We start from the raw sequence: 17,177 nt of genomic DNA, 5'->3' as shown, positions 1-17,177 counted from the left end.
CCATATGTATTTGTGATTTATATTGTGGTTTTATTTGTCAGCAGCTGACTATTAATAAAATATTGTTTAAATTAAACTAAGGAAAATTGATTCTGTAAGAGGCCTTAGGCCCACTGTCCAAATTAAATATTCAATGGAGTATGCAAACTATCATGATTGATATTTTAGCATACTTGACATTCCTAGTGCATGTGTGTATTAAAAGAAGTTTTACTACAGGAATTTATTCCAAAGTACACACTTGATACATACATGATAAAAGCAAAGATTTATACATATATGAATAACAATATGATGATACATAACTTAAGAACCCTAAGTATAAGAAGTCTTTCCGTATCGAGTCGGCTTTCTGAAAAGTGTGGACAAATGTTTTATAAGATACGAGGTGTGCAAACACTTAATAATGATTCCTTTGTTCCTGATACACTAATCTAAAGAGTGTTCGCGTCACTCTGATAGGTATATAAATTGTCATTTCAAAAACAGGACATTTAGCTTCACCTCAAGGAACGACTACATGTGTCTCGTCAAAATGTTCAATCAATTTCTCGCTTGGGTACTTGTCTGCTCATTTCACACCATATCGATGGGACAATTGATAGCATCTGGTCGCCAAGCAACGGCTGATGAAGTCCGCATTGAACAGAGTATACTTGCGAACATCAGGTAACTGTTTACTTCAAATCAAACCCCTCTCTCCGTCTCTCTCTCTCTCTCTCTGTCTCTCTCTCTGTCTCTTTCTGTCTCTCTGTCTCTCTCTGTGTCTCTCTCTCTGTGTCTCTTTCTGTCTCTCTTTCTCTCTTTCTCTCTGTGTCTCTGTCTCTTTCTCTCTTTCTCTCTGTGTCTCTGTCTCTGTGTCTCTGTCTCTGTCTCTCTCTGTCTCTCTCTCTGTCTCTCTCTCTCTCTCTCTCTCTCTCGTGATTTGGATTTCGAAATATATTCGATAATGTGTAGCAGTATCTTTTAATAATTTTCACGTCTGTTTAGGTATTTGTTAATACCTTACTGTAAGTTGGAATTGCCCACTGACCCCCCCATCAGTGAGCCTCCAGAGCCTGGCCGAACGCATTGTTGCGATGGAGAAATCCCACAAAAATGACGAAATCTCCGACAACCTTTCGTCTGAAATCCAGAACATGTCCAGCCGTATCGAGATGATAGAGAAATCCCATGGCAGTGACAACACATCCGGCATCCTTTCGTCGGAAATCCAGGAACTAGCTAAACGTATCGTGGTGATTGAGAAATCACACGACATTGAAACTTCATCCGTCATCCTTACGTCGGAAATCCAGAACCTCACCGAACGTATCGTGGCGATGGAGAGATCACATTACATTGATACTTCATCCGTCATCCTTTCGTCAGAAATCCAGAACCTCACCGAACGTATCGTGGCGATGGAGAGATCACATTACATTGAAACCACGTCGGACATCCTTTCGTCAGAAATCCAGAACCTGGCTGAACGTATCGTGTCGATGGAGAAATCATTAGAAACTGACGCAAACCCGACATCCCTTCGCTGGAAATCCAGAACCTGGCAAACCGTATTCAGGGGATTGAGAATATACTTCAACAAAATGTCACAAGGAGGTTGGAGTGCATAGCTTCCTTCGGTGAATATATTGATTATTTATTTTTAGTTTTTTTGTATAATCAATATGAAATTGAGATGGCTCATCATACATTGTAATATTTAGAAATGTCATTAAGGCTCATATGATAACTTCAATGTAATAAAGAATGGGAATCCTTTAATGTCTTTAGGGAGAAACATAGTGCTTGAAAAAGGGAAAAAAATCTCTCCTGACATTACATTACATTGGAATAAGTTTTCCTCCTGACCATTAACTTTAATAGGAATCATTTCTCCCCTTACATTACATTAAATAGGAATCATTTCCATCCTGACATTACATTAAATAGGAGTCATTTCCCTTCTGACATTACACTAAATAGGAATAATTCATTCCCTAACATTACATTGTTGTCCACCCCCACCGTCGTTTACACAATTGTTGTTTATTTTTCTTTGTTTGTTTGTTTGTTTGTTGTTGTTTTTTTTGGGGTGGGGGGGGGGGGGGGGAGTTGTTTTGTTCTGTTTTTTTTGTTTTTTTTTGGAACGAGCGATGTGTATCATTTATTCCTAATCATCCGTTAGTTTTCCGACTGTTGATTGATATACAGATTTATAACTTCACATTGTACTGCTAGGTACACGTTGTAGCTAATACTTCCCTGCAAACGTTTAAAGCTCAAGAATGGAATATTTGGCGAATTAAAAGATTTAACATCAAGCTAGAGCGACCAATTGGCACTATTCAAGCCTAGAAATAATCTTGAATTAAATTACGAATAATTTATCAATGAAGCATCCAGATGATTAAAGTAAGTTCATTTCACAGGTTTGATAATATCCATTTTTTTATGTCAGAAAATATCCAATCGAACCTTGATGTTCAGATGTTTGATGGTCGATGCTACTTCATCGGACGACAGTATTTGTCTTGGAGTAAAACTCAGGTAACCACCATATTTAATACCTGTATATTAGTTAAAACCTATTGTTTAAACAATTAAATTTTGTAAGATACAGGCATATCAAATATCTGGTGGACACAGTCCTTACATGCCTCGCAGATGTACATTGCTGACAGGAGAAGAACACATTAAATTCAAACAAAATATTTCTCTCCACTAGATTAGTATAAAATACTTGCATACAGACATATTTTTAAACCATTTAATCTCGTTAATTATACCCAGTGAATAGCGTGCTTTAACCTTGTATTTACACGAACTAAACATTGCTGAATGGATAGAACTGTTTTTTTGTCGTTGAAACAACTCTTCGCCATTCAATATTTATTTTTATAGCAATGTTTTCTAATGCTTGCCATTTATTTATTGTTTTGATTTAATAGCGATTTTTTTCTAAATATATTAATATATTTGAAAAAAGCTGCAATAATAAATTGACGAACACTCAAACTGATGATGAGAAAAATAAGTAATGTTACATGAGTGTTGCTAAAGTGATGTGAATCAACACTAATATGATCTGAGTGTTACATTAGTGATGATTCAAATATGACCTGGTTGTTTCTAAAGTGATCGGAATCAACACTAATATGATCTAAGGGTTACATTAGTGATGATTCAAATATGATCTGGCTGTTACTAAAGTGATCGGAATCAACACTAATATGATCTAAGGGTTACATTAGTGATGTGAATCATCTCCAATGTGAACTGAATGATGGAAATAAACATTGATGTGATCTTACATTCTGTAGTGTGCCAGTATATGTTCCAAATTTTAATTTGATGGTTTAAGTAATGCTTATCTCCAAACAATAGGCTAAGTGTCAACTAGCTGGAGCGAACCTCGTGACGGACCCAAGCCAGAGACTCATTGACTTTCTAACGGAAGTTATTGGTAAGTAATCATAATTAACACGTGATATCCAATATGGACTTAGCATAGGATACTTGATGGAATCGGGTAATTCTTTAGGTCTACAAGAGCTTACAAAAAATAACTTATACCCGGAAATTTAATCGTGCATCGTGCGATTAGCGAATTTTCTCTTTAGTGGGAAAACATTATTCCTCTTAATGTTTAATGCACTATAATTTTAAATTTTAGATTTTCTTTGGTAATTTTGACAAATAACTTATCAGATGCCGATTTCTCTCCCGTACCAAATCATGTTTGCGTGTTGTTGAATCGTTGTAATTATTGCGATTCCACACAGTCCGTGTAGACGTGTAAAGGATATGATATCAAACATTAATAAGCATTATTATGTCACTAACGTGTATTTGTAGTAGAAAGTATTAACAGTAAATTGTATACTAACAAACATCAATAAGCATTATAATGTCACTAACGTGTATGTGTCGTCGAAAGTATTAACGGTAAATTGTATACTAACATACATCAATAAGCATTATTATGTCACTAACGTGTATTTGTAGTAGAAAGTATTAACGGTCAACGTTTTTCTAATACGTATTTCACTTTTACTGTTATTAGGACGTATAATGAGCCTTTGCTATCAGTTCCCATTGTTCTCTATAACAACAGTACCTAGGGAAAATGTGTTAAATATGTAAAATTATTGTATTTTTTTAAAAAAAATTTTTTTTTTTTAGAAAATCATTTTTGGATAGGAGCCAGAAAGACAAATATCGGCAGTTTCCAATGGATTACTAACGGTGAAACTGTCTATTGGAATGACAGGAGATGGGATGGAAATCACCCTTATTATAATGAACGTAATCTATGTGTTTATGTCAACGTTGGTAGGAGGAAGTGGCGTGATTACGACTGTAATCACAGATACAATTATGTCTGCCAATTATAAATCATCACATTTATTTCAAATTTAGGTCAATTTCAGGTCATTTTCAGGTCAAAATCAAGTCGATTTCTTGACATGAATTGACTAATCTTCTCTTTTCATGTCAAGAATTTGACCTGAATTGACATGAAGACATTTTACCTATGTACATGTATCATTTTTCAGAAACATTAAAGTGTAAAAGTACAACATTAGTGATATTTGTTGTTATTTTTGCTTAAAATTACAGACACGTCCGGAAACCCTCATGCAGTATCTAAGTATGATTATAATTGTAACATCGGTGCATTACAATCTAAGAGACATACCTCTTAGAGCCAGGCATTCCAGAGCGAAGATCCTGGCATCATTCAGTCAGAGCGAAGATCCTGGCATCATTCAGTCAGAGCGAAGATCCTGGCATCATTCAGTCAGAGCGAAGATCCTGGCATCATTCAGTCAGAGCGAAGATCCTGGCATCATTCAGTCAGAGCGAAGATCCTGGCATCATTCAGTCAGAGCAAAGACTTTGTGATAGTGTGAGGTTCATTCCTAAAGCTAATAATCCTAGATACATTTAAATACCCAACGACTCATACATCACTGATTGTTCTCTGTATGTGATTTGTAGTTGTATCTGACACAGAGGCAAAATTCCTTCACGTGAAATTTCACATGGAAAATTTCGCATGAATTTCCCGTGAATTTCGCATGAATTTCACGTGAATTTTTACATGAAACTCACATTCACATGAAATTCACATGAACAATTTCACGTGAATTTCACATGATGTTCACATTAAATTCACGTTAAAAATATATACTAGTAATCAATGAGTTGATAATATATACCTTATAAACATTGTCAAGATACTAACATCTTATAATTGAAAGTTCACTCCAATAATCTTGTGATCTTTAATGTCTCCATCCAATACTGGCCAAGATTGGAATTTCAATACACATAAAAATGACCAATAACATTAAAGAGTAGTTCATTTTGATACATGATACAATATAGGTAGCTAAAAATAAGTAATTCATTACACTCACTCCAATCACCTTCGATCGGCTCAAGGTTGATGGACAATGATAATTAATTGACAATTTCACCAATATCTAAATATGCTAATGTGCTAGTAATGTAAAGAGTATACAACATTTACATTTTATGTGCAATGTAAATATGTGCATTTAGCCTAGAAAATAATATAATTTCCAATACATATCTCTTTTATTTAATCCCATCTATAATATGTTTGCTAGACAGTACAAACAATTACATATATATATAAATATATACACAACAGCCGACTATTGTTTCGATATAATAATGATAGAGCTCAGCACAATTAACGTATATATACTAAGTGCCTTGCGACATTTATCTTTATGTAAATTGACACAAAGGCATGTACGTTATTATATATATAGGCGTAATAAGAACACTTTTGTTTCCTAAATGTAGATGCCTGTCTAAAGATGGTTATACTTTAATGGTTAATTTTTTGTAAAGCTTAAGAGTATAAGGCCCCCAACCAGCCCAGACTAGCAGGAGTTTCCCTTTAGCTAAGTGGTAGGATGTTTGCCTGGAGAGCTAGAGATAACTAGTTACATACCCAGGTCTGAGTAGCCCGTAGAACTAAGCTCTTTAAATACATTTAATTGTCACAATACAAAAACAAAATTAAATAATACCAAAGAGAATGATTGTTTTAATCAATTCACCATTTCAAAGAATCCAAATGCTTTTTAATACCATGCCTTGTATCAACGTTAAATGCAAAACAATAACATTTGTGTATCCCCGCCATCCGACCCTTATAACCTGTTGATCATTAGGTCAGGTCCTGATTGGACCGGTGGCCGAGTGGTTAAGGTGTCCCTACACTTTAACACTAGCCCTCCACCTCTGGGTTGCGAGTTCGAAACCTACGTGGGGCAGTTGCCAGGTACTGACCGTAGGCCGGTGGTTTTTCTCCGGGTACTCCAGCTTTCCTCCACCTCCAAAACCTGGCACGTCTTGAAATGACCCTGGCTGTTAATAGGACGTTAAAGAAAAACAAACCAAACCTGATTATAGAATTAATAACAAATATTAATAGAACCCAGGCTACATTGTACCAAATTTTAATCAACAGGTACCTAGTCAACATTACGGTCAATTCTTTTAAGCCATCTCGTCTTTAGTAAGCCAACTGAGACGATTTGTCGACAAAATTATTTATGTGATGGTGTTGTGAGGTGGATTGAGGAAGTGTTTAGTAGTATTGTTCAAGTATTTGGTGACATTTTTGTTGTGATATGGCTAAAATACGGTATTAAAACGTAGGGCTGTCGTCTGCCTGTCTGGTTTTGATGATGGGGACAGCTGTCAAACTATAAGAACAAATGGTTTGCCAATTACTGCCTTGACGCGGTTGCGCATATTGAAACATTGTCCAAAATTCCACAGTTGCTTAGTGTCTGATTTCAAAGTTACGACGTAGGCTAGTTCTACGTAGACTTCAGTTGAAAAAAAATTGCCAACACTGGATGTAACATATTTGGAAATAACGTGCATGTCCGAGCATGCGAATGAAGAATTTATTTGAATTTATTCACCGAAACAGATGTGTTGCTGTCCATCCACGTATTCTTAGCGATCTGTCGCTTTGTCATCTGGACTCTATTTCACTGAAACAGATGCGGTATTGTCCATCCATGTATTCCTCACGATCTGTCGCTGTTTCATCTCCATCTGGGCACTTTTTCCAGAAAAGTAAACATTGAATCTACAAATAACACCATAGGGCTTTTGTTTACTTCTTCCTCAATATTACAGACAAGTCGGATAAGAATTCTAACATCGTCGAGATAAGAGACATAACTCTAACTGCTATTCAAAGAAAATGTATTGCAACACGTCATTTGAACGAATGGCTAAAAAATCGAGAAAAGTAAGTAAACATTAAATAACACTATAGGGCTTTTGTTTACTTCTTAAGAATTCTAACATCGTCGAGATAAGAGACATAACTCTAACTGTTATTTTAAGAAAATGTCTCGCAACACGTAATTTGTATTAATGGCTAAAACAATCGAGTGAACTCAAAAGTCCCTCCATACTACATCAGCTACACAATAGCCTATCTTTTATCGTCCACTGAAAGGCCGAAAGGCTAACATAACGGGCTCTTAACACGTTATTAACCACGCTTTAGATGCCGATACCACAGTCTTGGACTATGGGACTAATTAAACCAATATAAAAAGAAACAAAGGTGATATCACTGATCTCGATAATTAAAAGGCAATAACTTTTGTATCATGTTTGGGAAATTATTTACATCTATATTAAATATTAAATTGAATTAGTTGTCTGATCAAATCAATCTCATTAGTGGGAATCAGGCCGGATTTAAGAAAGGCTATGCAACCACAGATAATATTTTTGTAAAGCAAACACTAGTGTCAATATATTTATCATATAATAGGAAATTATATTGTTCATTCATTGACTTTAAAAAAGCCATTGATACTGTGTGGAGAGTTGGACTTTGGAAAAAGATATTGAAAAGTAATATTAAAGGTAAAATATTAAATGTCATTTATAACTTTTATAATGACACTTAGTCTTGTGTAAAAAATGGTAATGAACGAACTCAGTTTTTCTCGTGTAATATCGGTTTAAAACAAGGGGAACATTTATTGCCATTATTATTTTCAATTTATTTGAATAAATTAGAGGAGTTTCTTAGTAATAACGAGGTGAAGTGTCTACAAGATATTGATAACCTTTGTCAAAACCTCATTAGGAATGTATCTAAAACTATTTATTTTGTTATACGCCGACGATACTGTCGTACTAGCAGAATCACTCGGAAGTTTACAGAAAGCATGAGATGTGTTTGGTGATTACTATAAATAATGGAAATTTGAAGTTAAACAAATCTAAGATCTTTTCGAAAATAAAATGAAAAATTAGTCGTAAGTTTACGCTGCACTTGCAAGAAATTGAAATTGCATATTCTTATCCAGATCTTAGATTATTGTGTCACCACACTGGTTTGTTTGGTTTGTTTTTTGTTTAACGTCCTATTAACATTTAAGGACGTGCCAGGTTTTGGAGGTGGAGGAAAGCCGGAGTACCCGGAGAAAAACCACCGGTCGACGGTCAGTACGCTTATATTTATATGTTTCAATGTAAATAAATTCTGGAAGAACCGATACAACTGCGTTTGTCGTGCTATGCTAAGAACCAGGTTAGATGGTGTGTTGCAATTTGTATCTGTAAGAGAATAAGAAAAGCAAACAAACTAATAAAAGCTGATACAATAATTACCAACAATTAAGCAAATACACATAAATACTATTCCAACACAGGATAAAATAAAGCCCTAAGGAATTCGAGCCCATTACCCTTACGCCTGTAGTGGTAAATATAAATAATCTTGTGCATCATTATAAGTTATTGTTTTACCCTTTATCAATAAGACTCTTCTGCATCATTTTTAATTTTCCATGCATTATTATTATTTTTTTACAAACATGTCAATCAAAGGTTATCATGACAGATCATTCTAGGGGTGGTGAGGTGAGGGTTGTGTGATTATAACTTTAGATAAAGAAAGCGATCATTATGATGGCACTTTAATTGTTTTTGGTTATGATTTGTGTTGATAAGATATTTTCTATAACATCAGTGCAATTTGAGGCTTATCCGTAACAAACAATGAATATGCTGTCGGCGCAGTTGCATCTCTGATATTATAGAACTACCTAGTCACCGGAGTTCAGGTTAAACCCAAAGTTAATTCTAGAAATATTGATTGATACTATCAAAAATTAGCAGACATGATCTAGACACCTGGTAATGAGAACTTGTTATAGTTTAGGGTTTAATCTCGACTTTAAAAACGCCATTTCCTCTGTGATATACAAACACTCACATGGCTAGATCAACATTTTAAAATGACACCTCATGTGCGATACATAAATGCTCATAGAGAGATGGATATACTACGTTTAATTTCGTCTTTTACAACAGTAGTCCAATATTTCAGTTCAAATTAACTTCAATGGAAAATCTGAACATCTGATCTACCGAAATATAACATGGTGGCTGAAAGTGTGTTGATGCATTCATAGAGGTATTGCAGCAAGATCACACTAACTACCAAGAGGCGTTATATCGAGTTATTATTGACGATATCAAAAGTTTTGCTTACCGGCATTGAGGTTATTTTAAGGTGTTATGCAATATAAATAAGGGGCACAATGTCGAGATTTCAATATGCAATTGATAATAGAGGGTCTACATAATAACAAACCCGTAATTCGATCTCACAGAGTATCAAACGAGAGCAAGGCACATGTACGAAGACAAATATGTATTTACTTAGTGACCATTGCATCAGTGAAAGATGAATAAGGACCGGTGTTCCTGCTTCAAAGAAGACAGCCGCGATATATGTCAAGGTCAAAGCCAGGTTAAGTCATATTCTCAAAACGTAAATGGTAACTAGGGACTGTAGTCGGATATAGGCAGACTGTAAAAACAATTACCTAAACTGGGAGGAAATACATACTCGGAATTTCCAAAAAATATCTACTCAGCGTGTGGAAACACCTACCTAAAATTTGTAAACACCTACCCTAACTGTGGGAAACACCTACCATGACTATGGGAACACCTACCCTGACTGTGGGAACACCTTCCCTGACTGTGGGAACACCTACCCGGACTTTGGGAACACCTACCCTGACTGTGGGAACACCTACCCTGACTGTGGGAACACCTTCCCTGACTGTGGGAACACCTACCCTGACTGTGGGAACACCTACCCTGACTGTGGGAACACCTACCCTGACTGTAGGAACACCTACCCTGACTGTGTCAACACCTATCCTGACTGTGTAAACACCTACCCTGACTGTGAGACCACCTACCCTTACTGTGGAAACACCTACCCTGACTGTGGGAATAACTGCTGTGACTGTGGGAACACCTACCAAGACTGTTGGAACACCTACCCTGTCTGTTGGAACACCTACCCTGACTGTGGGAACACCTACCCGGACTTTGGGAACACCTTCCCTGACTGTGGGAACACCTTACCTGACTGTGGGAACACCTTACCTGACTGTGGGAACACCTTCCCTGACTGTGGGAACACCTACCTTAACTGTGTAAAAACCTACCCTGTCTGTGGGAACACCTACCCTGACTGTGGGAATAACTGCTGTGACTGTGGGAACACCTACCAAGACTGTTGGAACACCTACCCTGTCTGTGGGAACACCTACCCTGACTGTGGGAATAACTGCTGTGACTGTGGGAACACCTACCCTGACTGTGGGAACACCTTCCCTGACTGTGGGAACACCTACCTTAACTGTGTAAAAACCTACCCTGTCTGTGGGAACACCAACTCTGACGGTGGGAACAACTTCCCTGACTGTGGGAACACCTACCCTGACTGTGGGAACACCAACCCTGTCTGTGGGAACACCTACTCTGACGGTGGAAACAACTTCCCTGACTGTGGGAACACCTACCCTGACTGTGGGAACACCTTTCCTGTTTGTGGGAACACCTTACCTGACTGTGGGAACACCTTCCCTGACTGTGGGAACACCTACCCGGACTGTGTAAAAACCTACCCTGACCTTGGGAGCATCTACCCTGGCTGTGTCAACACCTACCCTGACTGTGTCAACACCTACCCTGACTATGGGAACACCTTCCCTGACTGTGGGAAACACCTACCTAGACTATGGGAACACCTTCCCTGACTGTGGTAACACCTACCCCGACTGTGGGAACATCTACCCTGACTGTGGAAACACCTACCCTGACTGTGGGAACACCTACCTAGACTATGGGAACACCTTCCCTGATTGTGAGAAAACCTACCCTGACTGTGTTAACATCCCGGTACTGTCTGTGGGAACACCTACCCTGACTGTGTAAACACCTACCCTGACTGTGAGACCACCTACCCTTACTGTGGAAACACCTACCCTGACTGTGGGAATAACTGCTGTGACTGTGGGAACACCTACCCTGACTGTGGGAACACCTTACCTGACTGTGTGAACACCTTACCTGAATGTGGGAACACCTTCCCTGACTGTGGGAACACCTGCCTTGACTGTAAAAACCTACCCTGACTGTGGGAACACCTACCCTGACTGTGGAAAAACCTACCCTGACCCTGGGAGCATCTACCCCGACTGTGTCAACACCTACCCTGACTGTGGGAACACCTACTCTTAATGTGGAAACACCTACCCTGTATGTTGGAACACCTACCCTGACGGTGGGAACAACTTCCCTGACTGTGGGAACACCTACCCTGACTGTGAGACCACCTACCCTTACTGTGGAAACACCTACCCTGACTGTGGGAATAACTGCTGTGACTGTGGGAACACCTACCCTGACTGTGGGAACACCTTCCCTGACTGTGTGAACACCTTACCTGAATGTGGGAACACCTTCCCTGACTGTGGGAACACCTGCCTTGACTGTAAAAACCTACCCTGACTGTGGGAACACCTACCCTGACTGTGGAAAAACCTACCCTGACCCTGGGAGCATCTACCCCGACTGTGTCAACACCTACCCTGACTGTGGGAACACCTACCTAGACTATGGGAACACCTTCCCTGACTGTGGGAACACCTACTCTTACTGTGGAAACATCTACCCTGACTGTGGGAACACCTACTCTTACTGTGGAAACATCTACCCTGACTGTGTCAACACCTACCCTGACTGTGGGAACACCTACCTAGACTATGGGAACACCTTCCCTGACTGTGGTAACACCTACCTTGCCTGTAAAAACCTACCCTGACTGTGGGAACACCTACCCTGACTGTGGGAACACCTACCCTGACTGTGGGAACATCCCGGTACTGTCTGTGGGAACATCCCGGTACTGTCTGTGGGAACACCTACCCTGACTGTGTAAACACCTACCCTGACTGTGAGACCACCTACCCTTACTGTGGAAACACCTACCCTGGCTGTGGGAATAACTGCTGTGACTGTGGGAACACCTACCAAGACTGTTGGAACACCTACCCTGTCTGTTGGAACACCTACCCTGACTGTGGGAACACCTACCCGGACTTTGGGAACACCTTCCCTGACTGTGGGAACACCTACCCTGACTGTGGGAGCACCTTCCCTGACTGTGGGAACACCTTACCTGACTGTGGGAACACCTTCCCTGACTGTGGGAACACCTACCTTAACTGTGTAAAAACCTACCCTGTCTGTGGGAACACCTACCCTGACTATGGGAATAACTGCTGTGACTGTGGGAACACCTACCAAGACTGTTGGAACACCTACCCTGTCTGTGGGAACACCTTCCCTGACTGTGGGAACACCTACCTTAACTGTGTAAAAACCTACCCTGTCTGTGGGAACACCTACTCTGACGGTGGGAACAACTTCCCTGACTGTGGGAACACCTACCCTGACTGTGGGAACACCTTTCCTGTTTGTGGGAACACCTTACCTGACTGTGGGAACACCTTCCCTGACCTTGGGAGCATCTACCCTGACTGTGTCAACACCTACCCTGACTGTGTCAACACCTACCCTGACTATGGGAACACCTTCCCTGACTATGGGAACACCTACCCTGACTATGGGAACACCTTCCCTGACTGTGGGAACACCTACCTAGACTATGGGAACACCTTCCCTGACTGTGGGAACACCTACCCCGACTGTGGGAACACCTACATTGACTGTAAAAACCTACCCTGAATGTGGGAACACCTACCCTGACTGTGTAAACACCTACCCTGACTGTGGGATCACCTACTGTAACTGTGTAAAAACCTACCCTGACTGTGGGAACATCTAACCTGACTGTGGAAACACCTACCCTGACTGTGGGAACACCTACCTAGACTATGGGAACACCTTCCCTGATTGTGAGAAAACCTACCCTGACTGTGGGAACACCTACCCTGACTGTGTTAACATCCCGGTACTGTCTGTGGGAACACCTACCCTGACTGTGTAAACACCTACCCTGACTGTGAGACCACCTACCCTTACTGTGGAAACACCTACCCTGACTGTGGGAATAACTGCTGTGACTGTGGGAACACCTACCCTGACTGTGGGAACACCTTACCTGACTGTGTGAACACCTTACCTGACTGTGGGAACACCTTACCTGACTGTGTGAACACCTTACCTGAATGTGAGACCACCTACCCTTACTGTGGAAACACCTACCCTAACTGTGGGAATAACTGCTGTGACTGTGGGAACACCTACCCTGACTGTGGGAACACCTTCCCTGACTGTGGGAACACCTGCCTTGACTGTAAAAACCTACCCTGACTGTGGGAACACCTACCCTGACTGTGGAAAAACCTACCCTGACCCTGGGAGCATCTACCCCGACTGTGTCAACACCTACCCTGACTGTGGGAACACCTACTCTTACTGTGGAAACACCTACCCTGACTGTGGGAATAACTGCTGTGACTTTGGGAACACCTACCCTGTCTGTTGGAACACCTACCCTGACGGTGGGAACAACTTCCCTGACTGTGGGAACACCTACCCTGACTGTGGGAGCACCTTCCCTGACTGTGGGAACACCTTACCTGACTGTGGGAACACCTTCCCTGACTGTGGGAACACCTACCTTAACTGTGTAAAAACCTACCCTGTCTGTGGGAACACCTACCCTGACTGTGGGAACAACTACCATGACTGTGTAAACACCTATCCTGACTGTGTTAACACCTACCCTGAATGTGGGAACACCAATCCTGACTGTGTAAACACCAATCCTGACTGTGTAAACACCTACCATGACTGTGTAAACACCTACCCTGACTGTGGGAACACCTACCCTGTCTGTGGGAATACCTACCCTGACGGTGGGAACAACTTCCCTGACTGTGGGAACACCTACCCTGACTGTGGGAACACCTTCCCTGACTGTGGGAACACCTTCCCTGACTGTGGGAACACCTACCTTAACTGTGTAAAAACCGACCCTGTCTGTGGGAACACCTACTCTGACGGTGGGAACAACTTCCCTTACTGTGGGAACACCTACCTGACTGTGGGAACACCAACCCTGACTGTGGGAACACCTTACCTGACTGTGGGAACACCTTCCCTGTCTGTGGGAACACCTACCCGGACTGTGTAAAAACCTACCCTGACTGTGGGAACACCTTACCTGACTGTGGGAACACCTACCCTGACTGTGGGAACACCTACCCGGACTGTGTAAAAACCTACCCTGACTGTGGGAACACCTACCCGGACTGTGTAAAAACCTACCCTGACTGTGGGAACACCTACCCTGAATGTGGGAACACCTACCCTGACTGTGGGAAAACCTACCCTGACCTTGGGAGCATCTACCCTGACTGTGGGAACACCAACCTAGACTATGGGAACACCTACCTAGACTATGGGAACACCTACCTAGACTGTGGGGAAACCTTCCGATCTTGAGCGACTTCGGTTGGGACTCGAGTTGAGATTCGACTTGCTCTAATTATAATCGTTCAGATTACAGCGACTCCATCAACCATGCACGGCCCTTTGTTAGAAGAGTTCCAACTACAACAGCTTAACTTTTTTGTGCATGCGTTACCATTTTGAAGCATGGCAGTGATTGACTTTTCTTTATACGCATATCCAATCACATTAGAAGGAACAGCCATACTATATTAAAGGGTAGACGCTCGAATACCAACCGAAGTCGTCCCTTGTAAACGTAGTACAAATGTTATATTATAAGTAATCGGAAACTATCCTCTGTCATGCATGAAAAATGCGCAAATCGCCCCTGTTAATGAAAGAGCATTACCTGATCATTATCAAAACTTGTGGGGACTCTGTTCTCTTCTCTTTCCAAATCTACCATGTAATCATGTCTATTCGAAGATGAATTATTAATTATATGTCGAATTGAAAGCAAACTGAACAAGTCGGTTGAAAACTGCAGTGAGTTCCTTCTTATTAGTCCCCTTGAAACCGGGGGGACTATAGGTTTGTTGCGTCCGTCCGTCCGTCCGGTTAAAGTTTTGGTTAAAGTTTTATAATGACACACTTTTCACTTAATAATGGTATTTGGATGCCGATTCTTTGCATAGAGGTTCTTTTGGGTGAGTAGCATTACTTTTGTACACTTAAAAATAAAAATAAAAATATTTTCATTTTTTGAAATTTTCTCCATATTAAGTACTTAACTTTTCTCTCTCTGTATTCTTCAGGTTAAAGTTTTGGTTAAAGTTTTATAATGGCACATCATTCACTTAAAAATAGTATTAGGGTGCTGATTCTTTGCATAGAGGTTCTTTGGGTGTGTGGCATAACTTTTGTAAAGTCAAAAATGAAAAAAAATATTTTCATTTTTTGAATTTTATTCCATATTATGAACTTAACTTTTTTCTCTGTATTCTTCAGGTTAAAGTTTTGGTTAAAGTTTTATAATGGTACACCATTCACTTAATAATGGTATTAGGATGCTGATTCTTTGCATAGAGGTTCTTTGGCTGTGTGGCATTACTTTTGTACGGTTAAAATTGAAAAAAAAAATATTTTCATTTTTTTTGAATTTTGGGCATATTATGAACTTAACTGTCTTCTCTGTATTCTTTAGGTTAGATTTTTGGTTAAAATTTTATAATGGCACACCATTCACTTAAAAATAGTATTAGGATGCTGATTCTTTGCATTTTTTTGGATTTTTTTTTGCATACTATGAACTTAACTGTTTTCTCTGTATTCTTCAGGTTAAAGTTTTGGTTAAAGTTTTATAATGGCACACCATTCACTTAATAATAGTATTCGGATGCAGATTCTTTGCATAGAGGTTCTTTGGGTGTGTGGCATTACTTCTGTACAGTCAAAAATGAAAAAAAAAAAAAAAAAAAAAAAATTTAATTTTTGGCATATTATGAACTTAACTGTCTTCTCTGTATTCTTTAGGTTAAAGTTTTGGTTTAGGTTTTATAATGGCACACCATTCACTTAATAATGGTATTAGGATGCTGATTCTTTGCATAGAGGGAAAACAAATATTTTCAGTTGTTGAATTTTATTCCAATTATGAACTTAACTGTTTTCTCTGTATTCTTGAGGTTAAAGTTTTGTAATGGCTCTCCATTCACTTAATAATAGTATTACTACTATGCAGAATCATATTTATATTTCAATCAAAGGCTGTTATTACACATTTCACTTTAAATTCATTTTAGATTCTTTTACTCTGTACAGTGGACATACCAAAAGAATACATGAATATCTTTTAGGGGCAGGAAACATTATCTATTCAATCCAATAGAGTTGAATTTACAATTTTTTTGGAATGAACTTATTTTCATAAAATGATCATGTTTCAGTTTTGGCTAAACGTTTTTGCTCAAATTTGGCTAAAGTTTTAACTTTACCTTGAGAACATAATGGAGTGCTTTTAGAATATCTGGTGGTGTGAAGTATAAAGTGGAACACTTGTAGTGTGTGTGGGCGTTGGTGGAGTGATGCAGTACCTACGTATACATGTATAGAGTGTTGAAACAGACACATAAGTATCCATACTTGAAACCAACAGGATGCTCTTCAAATGAAGTATTACAGGGATACGACATGTATAGGGAACAGGAAAACGCCCTTGTTCTTATCTGAAAGCACAATTAAAAAAGAGAGAGATATTTTGCCGATTTTTGTGAGAGAATGGCTGCAGTTCAGTCCCAATATTCTTAAGTCAATTGAAATATACTGTTTCTTAGCCAACATAAAAAGCGTGTTGCGTGCTCATCTCTCAAAAGCGGTGACAA

The 17,177-nt window shown here is 39.7% G+C and overlaps 2 protein-coding genes and 1 long non-coding RNA gene across 3 annotated transcripts; all 3 read left to right on the top strand.

Annotated features, from left to right (window-relative positions):
• Nucleotides 1–515: 515 nt before the first annotated feature.
• Nucleotides 516–4,536, top strand: LOC117335853. Its single transcript, XR_004534503.1, has 5 exons — nucleotides 516–669; nucleotides 991–1,622; nucleotides 2,441–2,529; nucleotides 3,367–3,445; nucleotides 4,165–4,536. It is a non-coding gene; the product is annotated as an uncharacterized LOC117335853 (long non-coding RNA).
• Nucleotides 4,537–11,990: 7,454 nt separating this feature from the next.
• On the top strand, nucleotides 11,991–13,122 carry LOC117336700 (delta-actitoxin-Amc1a-like). The gene is made up of 2 exons (XM_033897310.1): nucleotides 11,991–12,116; nucleotides 12,334–13,122. Exons 1-2 carry the CDS (start codon nucleotides 11,991–11,993, stop codon nucleotides 13,120–13,122), a joined length of 915 nt encoding a protein of 304 aa, XP_033753201.1.
• A 149-nt stretch (nucleotides 13,123–13,271) lies between these two features.
• Nucleotides 13,272–14,536, top strand: LOC117336698. The gene is made up of 2 exons (XM_033897309.1): nucleotides 13,272–13,348; nucleotides 13,573–14,536. The coding sequence occupies exons 1-2, from the start codon at nucleotides 13,272–13,274 to the stop codon at nucleotides 14,534–14,536; spliced, it is 1,041 nt and encodes a 346-aa protein (XP_033753200.1).
• Nucleotides 14,537–17,177: the final 2,641 nt, after the last annotated feature.

This window comes from Pecten maximus, chromosome 10 (genome assembly GCF_902652985.1).
Source record: "Pecten maximus chromosome 10, xPecMax1.1, whole genome shotgun sequence".
NCBI classification, from domain to species: Eukaryota; Metazoa; Mollusca; class Bivalvia; order Pectinida; family Pectinidae; genus Pecten; species Pecten maximus.
This window is presented reverse-complemented; position numbering and strand designations above follow the sequence as displayed.

Excerpts from the sequence above, each read along its gene's own strand:
- LOC117336700 (XM_033897310.1), top strand. The coding sequence starts at position 11,991 with ATGGGAACACCTTCCCTGACTGTGGGAACACCTACTCTTACTGTGGAA. Across the intron at positions 12,117-12,333 it reads TGTCAACACCTACCCTGACT|ACCACCTACCCTTACTGTGG; the intron begins GTGGGAACACCT and ends CCTGACTGTGAG.
- LOC117336698 (XM_033897309.1), top strand. The coding sequence starts at position 13,272 with ATGGGAACACCTTCCCTGATTGTGAGAAAACCTACCCTGACTGTGGGA. Across the intron at positions 13,349-13,572 it reads CTGACTGTGTTAACATCCCG|ACCACCTACCCTTACTGTGG; the intron begins GTACTGTCTGTG and ends CCTGAATGTGAG.